The following is an 8,422-nucleotide window of genomic DNA, read 5'->3' as shown; positions in this document are numbered from 1 at the left end:
CACAACCACCTAAGCAGCTGACACAGCGCCAGAGGTGTGCCACCTCCCGGCTGATACGTCAGTACTAGACTACGTAGGCAAGTAGGCCTACATGATTGTATTCGTCTTTGCCCTGGTCATTGATCTCAGTATTTTTTTTTAATATCCAAGAGATCTGAAATCGTGATGTAATACTTATGATCATGACTTATAGAAATGACTGAATGATTATGCTCTCAATGCGCGACATTTTATGGTTATATATTTCTGACCAAGTCATCAATGATATCATTCTTGTGTGATGAAAATTGCCCAACAACTTTGACATGATTGTTATTTTGTTAATGTTCTCGTTAAAAGAGACAATGATTTTTCTCACACCCGGGTATTTGACAGGATATTTGATTGTGAAAGTACAAGTACAACAACCTCCACCCCCCCCCCCCCACCCCCGGGCCAAAACACAAAAACAAAAGCGGAACAAGAAAAAAAAAATCCACAAGACAAATAAGCAAAACATTCATAACAAAACTACATAAACAACGGCACGCTCATAAACAAGCACTGCAGCTAACAATTGTTCAGTAATTGAATTGAATTGAATTGAATTCATTTTCCATTTCCATAACAACATGAACAAAAGACGTGATACATAACATTGACACACAAGTAAAAATACAAATTACATAAACCGTTGCAAAGAAAAAGACAATATGAATGGCACATGGATGGATCTCCAGAAAGTAATAAAATAACTTATAACTTGAAGATCCAACAACAATCATAAAGTATATTCTTTTTTAGAGGGCGCAACAAACATTGACGTGCACATCAAGAACATTGAGACATTTGTTTGTACACACACACACACACACACACACACACACACTTACACACAATAACTCAGTCTGATTTTAAAAGATTATATCTAATTAACTAAACTTTTGTAATAGATATTTTTTTTTTCAACTTTACTTTAAAACTTTTAACAGCACTGCATCGTTTGATATTCTCAGATAGCATATTCCATAATTCAGGTGCTCTACATATGATAATATTAGAGTTTGTAAATGAAGACCTTCCATATTGCACACGAAAATCATTTGCACATCTTGTATTATAATTGTAAAATGACCTATTTCGCACAAACAGATTATCAAATAATTCTGGTAACATATCATTAGTATATGAATGCATGAAACAAATCACTTGATAATCATAAAGTAAAAATACTGGCAGTATATTCAATTCATAAAACAATAGCTTTGTATGGCTATCACAAGACTTTGAAATGACACGTACCGCTCTTTTCTGGCAATAGGAAAATACGATGCAATGAACACTTACTACAAGCACTCTAAACAATAATGTTATATGACAAATGAGGAATGATTAATGAATTGTAAATGGTTAAAAGAATACATTTTGACAACACGTTTTTAATTTACTCATATAACTCCAATATCTTTTAACAATATTTCATTCACATAAGTCTTCCATTTTCAAGTTCAAGTTTCAAGTTTGTATAACATTTATTTTCCAACTTTTTTTCATGTAGGAAATCACATGCATGAAATTATTGTACAGGAAGGCAGAACCTCAAAAAAGCAAAGCTTGTGGTGAGCTGCCTTACAAAACACATTACATCACAAAGACAAACACAAAAAAAACCAACGAAAACATGATAATAGTTCCCATGACAACATTGAAATGAAATATTCCTCAAAGGGAGTTGTACAGAGAGGCAACAATGAGTATGAAAATATGTGACAAGCTACAGGCTATGGCAAATGTTGCATATACAGCAAACCTCGCACGAGTCGAAGCTCTCGGGACTGAAAAGAAAAAAAAATGCGACTTTCGCGAGAGTCGATTTTTTTTTTTTGACTCACAGTTATGTACATGTATAGTACATTTGCATGCATGCATGTGTGTGTGTGTGTGTGTGTGTGTGTGTGTGTGTGTGTGTGTGTGTGTGTGTGTGTGTGTGTGTGTGTGTGTGTGTGTGTGTGTGTGTGTGTGTGTGTGTGTGTGTGTGTGTGTGTGTGTGTGTGTGTGTGTGTGTGTGTGTGTGTGTGCATGTGCTATGTCTATAGTGCAACATAGGTAGCCACTGCTGGCAGACATTCTCTCAGCTGCGTGCTTTCATCCCTGCCAACCCTGAAACAAAACTCTCCCAGACCCAGATCATTTTAGATCACAGTCGATACTAGTAATGCCTAAAAATTTAGTTGTCTTTACATTTGTTATTTGTAATAAGTGCATGGGCCCCTTGTATTGATTTGACAGTTTATCAGATTGCAAGTTTGCCTTTTGAGAAAAACTTCACCTGTCTGTTTAGCAGAATTTGGGGAATTGCTATTTATTGCCAATACAATGTACTATTAATTTTGATGTCAGCTTTAAATTATCTGTATATCCCTGATACTCCATTATCTATCACTCCATATTACAATTACCGTCATAGTTACTTCAACGTAATGAATTGCATAGTTTTACTGTGCAGCCATAAGGACCTCGTTACATGGTGGCGGTGGTGGACAGGTGGTAGTACGATGGTGGTGGTGGTCGAGGTGGAGTGGTTGTGGTGGTGAGGTGGGGTGGGGACTCGAAAAGGATCACGCATAAACTTCTCTGGTGCAATCATCACACGCACGCGCAGTGGCCGAATGACAGCTGGACAAGTTCTGAATGAATGACGATGTATGCGAAACAAAACATCCGCTGTTATCTAATTCGCGCTGATTTACTTACTCTCACAATCAGTTTCTACTATTAGGAAGAAAGATTCCACATTTTCACGATGCTCAACCGATTTGCGGCTGTTCTTCATCAGGCGGTCGAGGCAGTAAGTTTTTATACGTTTTCCTCCGTATGCGTACTCGGAAAAAACTCTTTCAGACAGTAGTCCCATGTATTAGTGTTGGTGTGTTCTTATCCCTGTGCTTAGTAAATAGCGCTCTTCTCTATCGTGATTTCCCCATCGGTTAGAAAAGGCCTAGCTAATCTAGGTAAAGCAAAGCCAAGAGTAAGTTACACAAGTTGGACACGAGCGAGTATACCCAGTTCTTGTCCATGAGTTGACGCGACGGGAACCGGCAACCTTGAAATACTCGGTTTCCATAAGGAACAGGTTTTACTACCATTGTACAATTGTAAATTTAGATAAATTGATTTCTTGATTGAATGTTGATGTAAATTTAGTGGTTTAAATGATTTTGCACTATCCACTATGAATATGCACCATCTTTAAGTTGTTTGCATCTATAGGCTTTACACAGGAGAAACCAGTTACACAAATACAAAATTAAAAAAAAAATACAATCATATTCCTACCTATCTAGGTGTCCATCATATTTTCTTCACTGCTCACTATTCTTGTAAAGAACAAATGACACTGACAGCAAGTAATATTTACAGGAAAAAGAAAGGAGACGACCCACACCACACAATGTTTCATCAACTGGAGCTAATCCCTCAAATGCCTCAAACCCTTAATGTTATGCCCCTTTTCCAACTTTACATCACTTCTGACGTTTTCTTTCATTATCAATTCAAAAAGATTGCGCCTACGCAAACTCTGCTTGAGGACTTCGTTTTTCACTGGAAAGCAATCACTCACTACTTTATCAACAGTAAAGGTAAGTCAAGTGATATTTCAAAATACACATGAAACAATTTGCACAGGAAATTGTTCTAATGGTTTAATTGCAATTTCTAAAGACCATTTATAGATTGATTATGATTCATTTGATGTAAAGGTGTTTGTGACAACATAGTATTAAGAGGCATGTGAAAAAACATAAATTGTACATATCTGTATTTGTCTGAATTGACTTATTAAGGCTAGTTTGTAGGCTGGTCATTCACATGAAGACTGGACAAAATGGTACTGCTGTATAGTTTCTAATGATATGCTAATGTTCAGCTTTTACATTTTCTCCAATTGTTGTTGTTGGGTTTTTTTAACGCCGCAAATGGGACTATGAAAAGCTATCAGTCCTGTTGTAGCTTCTGGTATTAAGGCCAAGTAAAAAAAGAAAGCAGTTTCTCGTCCGGGTTTTTTGAGCAAGGCGATGAGGGAGGTCCTTACTATTTGATATCTTACTATTTTTTCGAGGATTGTCAAAATGAAAGTAATATGTGTTTCTCGTCCGGTAATTCTGAGAAAGGTAACGAGAGAGGGGTTTACTATTTTCTATATCCAATTTATGAAATGAAATATCACTCTGGTAGCTGTGTTATGAGAGACCAGGTCCCAAGTGTATGTCTTGCCTGCACTCTGTGCATTTTCAAACAAATAGATATATTATGTACCATACTTGAAACGAAACTTCATGCATGCAGAAATACATTTGCTTTTTCTTTCCACTACAGATGTCAAGGGAAAATGACCATCTTAATACTGGTATTTCTGATACCAGTGTACTTGCAATTCTGATGTATTGTGCTATTAATTGAAACAGGTATAAAACATGTCTTTCAACAAATGTACGACTGAAATTAATTCCATGATATTCAAAACACTGCTTTATTTATCATTTGTGTTTATGACTTTTTGAGTCCACACAGCTGGTATGTATAGTTCTTCACAGTACAATTGTAGCACATTCAACTGGAAACTAGCTTGTACAATTGCAGATGGATGTCAAAATGATACTGATGTGGCATTATAGCATTAAACATTTAAAGATGTTTCTTCATGTTCTAAAAAGACATTTGATAATCACTCATCATTTGATGATGAATTATTGTATACCAAAACTACATAAATGTAGTAAAACATGTACCTGTGCAGGTAAGTCACATTCTCCCTTCATTTCTTCCATGGCCATCATTACAGTGATACCAAGAAGCAGCAGTGATATAAACAGCAAAATACAACGTGTAATGACAATTTCAGTTCACGCTCATCAAAACTGCTTATTACTTTTCAAAGTTTTGGCTATTAACATTCGTTTGTGGGTGTATTTTATTTGTTTGTTTTGTGTGTTTTTCCCTCGTGAAAGACGTAATGATTTCTTCGTATCGAACGTACACTGCATGTTTACCGTAAATAAGCCATTCAGCTCAGCTCAGCTACGGCGCATTCGATTCATCGAACTTGCAGTAACCTCTTATAGGCAGGAGCACATGGCGCATTCCTTTAAACTTGAAAGTGAAGCCACGTGTTTGTACATCGGCGCTTCCACACACAGCGCGGCATTTTGCGATCATCGTTATAGCAGACTTTCCGATTCCAGTCAGGGGAAAAGGAATTGGAATACTTCGGAAAAGACTGATGTTTAAAATCTAATGAAATGAAAAAAGCCTGAAAACAACGCGTGATTATGTTTTCATAGTAAACGATAATTGGAAACACGGAACAGAGTACCGGTATCGCATCCGCTCACAAAGAAGCTCTCTTGAGAAGATGAAAGCATTCCACGTCCCCTGCTAGATAGTGGAAGCTTCCATAATCATCCCAGCAAGTTTTTGGAGGTACATACTTGCACTTGTACACATTCACTGCGAGAAAGCAATCAATCAACGCTGAATATTGCGTAGTTTGGCATCTTTATCGTGCTGGTGACCAGCTCGATGCTTCGGCATGTGTCATAACGTTATGTTTAGAGCCTGTAGGCCTCATAAGTCGATGAGTTTAATTCAAAATAGCAAAAAGAGGGAGATTGAAAAAATACGAATTCTGGTGAAAAAATATGAATTTTGGAGCTGCTGAGTACTAATTTGTGCTTCCAAAGGTTGGCAGCTCTGGGCCCCGTTTTATGAAGAGTTAGAATTGATTATGAAGTCGATTTCAACTGTAAGTCTATGGCAGACTGTGTAGTAAGGAAAATTAAAATTGATTTATATCTTTTGATAAAACGGGGCCCTGGTATTAAAGCCGTTCGCTGTGCACACGTGCGCTTGAGATCGGTTCTCTTCATCACTGCACTCCACGATTTTTTTTCCAGCTCCAGAACGCGCGCATGCTATGCTGGCTGGCTGGTCTCCTTTATGACTAGTATGTGGTTACATCGCGCAATCAATCTAGCAGCACATGAAGCGGGCAACAGCACGAGAAAAATGTACAGAAGGTGCTCAACGTCCTGTCTACACCACGACGTACCGAGTGCGCTGTACATCACAGCCCAGGCCGCGCCCGCCCGCGCCCATCCAATTACAGTTCAACTGCTTTGTGGGTCATTCCTTCTTGCCGAGCTCGCAGTGTGAAATGCATGCGTTATTACATACGCACTACAGAAGCTACAGCTGTACTACAGCTATAAAGTAGAGGACGCAAGGCGTAATTAGAAATGAGACATCACGATTGGTAGGTGAATTGTCGATTTTTTTTTTCGGCGGCCGAAAAATTAGTAAAATATAAAAAAAGTCGATGCGGCAATTGAAAATCGATGCGAGCGGGGAGCGGGCTGGGACGAGAATTATGAATTTCTTGGTATTTTCAGCGCCATTTTGAAAATAGTAAATAGTAAAAAAATCGACGCAGCGGCCAAAATCGATGCGCGCGAGGACGAGAAACTGGTTTCTTTTTTTACTTGGCCTAATAAGCACTCAAATGGTTCCTTAGTAGTCACATGATGTATAGCCAAACAAAACAACAGCAAAAACTGCACCATCCAATCTCAAATACATGTACCACATTGGCTCAATGTATGGATGGGTGTGTCCTCACAGATGACAAGCAGCCGGTGCAGGAGAGTAACATCCCCAATCACCTTGACAACATGCTGGTGATCCTGACCCAGGAGGAAGGTCAAATGGAGGCCAACCAGACGGGGCCCTGCATGGAGCACCTCCTCCAGCACAAGATCCTGGAGACCCTGTGGACGCTTGGCAAGGCTGATGTGAGTGCTGCCCTCGCCTGTTATAAATCTTAGCTTTTGCCACTTCTCGTACTCTGTCAGCATAATGCTGCAGAAAACACACACATACACACACACATACATACATGCATACATACATACTACATACTTACATGTATGCTTAAAAGACACTGTCCACCTTCCTGAGCATGTAATTGTTGCATGCACAATTCTATGTCTCACAAAGTACAACATGTAATAACCACATCAGGGAAAAATTTTCTTGGTATGGCATAGCAATCTGCTGTGCATTTTGGATATAAACTGATGTACAAAATGTCATTTTTTTTAGCAATTTCATTACATAGAATTATTGACCAATTTGTTCAAAATGATTGTCCATCAACTAGAATTTCTATCCAATTTCAAGAAGGAAAATTATTTTCTGCAATTTGTATATTTTTAACTAGGCATTATCTTTGCTTTGTATTGTATATCCATGTATTTCACATGTCCATTAATGAAATCTAGCATGTAAACTGATAGGTGCAATAAAAGTCAAATGCTGAAACATGATATGTTCATTTTGTGGTCCGCTGGAAATGTTGAGCCAATATTACAACAAAATGAGAAAAGAACATTTTGTGAACTCTAGGTTGTGAGCTACATGTGTGTAGTAGACCTGTGGTTTTTTATGTCTACAAAAGCCACTGTTTGCATTTTAGTGCCCTTATTCATCATGATATAGTGCTCAAAATATTTAAACCTAATCCATACCACACATGCTCAAGCCACTACCCTGGGCACATTCCATGTGGGTTCCCACTTTCAAATGCATCTGTTATATCTAAGCCAACTGTTACATTTTGTTTTCTACTGAATGCACATTCATAATATACAAATAATACAGAGCCGGAGGTGAGAGTGTGTTAGTGAAGATGCAGCGCACTGGAGGATATTTACAATTGTGAAACATGCACGAGGCAAAGCCAAGTGCATGTTGCACAACATTGTACAAGTAAATACCCGAGAATGAGCTGCACCTCCACTAACATCACAAACTTAAACCAGTGTATTATTTGATTTATAAGATGGGTCGAAAATTGACAGCATTTTTCATGTACCTTTATGCTGGTCCATATCAGTCAGCAACATGTAGAACTTGCTCAAAAGTTGAGATGTTCGAAGATGTTCGTTCCAAACATTTATGCACTCAGCAGTCCAGCACATCACACACATAACGTACGTATATTACATGTATACATTTTGTATCTACATCATATGCACAAAAAGGCAGGATTGAGAGCATGTATAGTAGCTCGCTATAAGCTTGTAATAACTGATTGAGTGAGCACTGCTGGTGTAGACTTTGTGACGTTACTGACCGAGCAGTTATGCTTTCTCTGTAATGTCCCATAGGATAACACGTTGTGCTGTTATGTTTTTTTGTTGCACACTTTTTGCACGGCCGTGCATGTTAGTATGAAAATCAAGAGGGCACATGTGGCTCATTTCAGCTACATTCTTTAACCCACTTTAACCCACATAGCAGATGAATTATTCTCGTACTGAAGGATGCTAGTGCCATTACATGACTTCCACACTGGAATATCAAAGTGCTCTGCAGTAGTGCAGCA

At 38.3% G+C, this 8,422-nt stretch overlaps 1 protein-coding gene across 1 annotated transcript in view; it reads left to right on the top strand.

Moving 5' to 3' along the window:
• The first annotated feature begins 2,737 nt into the window (after positions 1 to 2,737).
• The window catches only part of LOC139719896 (FHF complex subunit HOOK interacting protein 2A-like), a 57,454-nt gene continuing 51,769 nt past the window's right edge, over positions 2,738 to 8,422 (top strand). The window contains exons 1-3 of the mRNA XM_071631284.1: positions 2,738 to 2,827; positions 3,542 to 3,620; positions 6,658 to 6,827. Coding sequence (XP_071487385.1) covers positions 2,783 to 2,827; positions 3,542 to 3,620; positions 6,658 to 6,827 — 294 coding nt within the window. The 5' untranslated portion in view covers positions 2,738 to 2,782. The remainder of the gene's footprint in view (positions 2,828 to 3,541; positions 3,621 to 6,657; positions 6,828 to 8,422) is intronic.

The sequence above is a fragment of the Diadema antillarum genome, unplaced genomic scaffold (assembly GCF_040938485.1).
Source record: "Diadema antillarum isolate AM-2024a unplaced genomic scaffold, OU_Dant_1.0 scf00000009, whole genome shotgun sequence".
NCBI classification, from domain to species: Eukaryota; Metazoa; Echinodermata; class Echinoidea; order Diadematoida; family Diadematidae; genus Diadema; species Diadema antillarum.
Note: the sequence above shows the minus strand (reverse complement) of the source record. Positions and strands in the feature narration are given on the sequence as shown.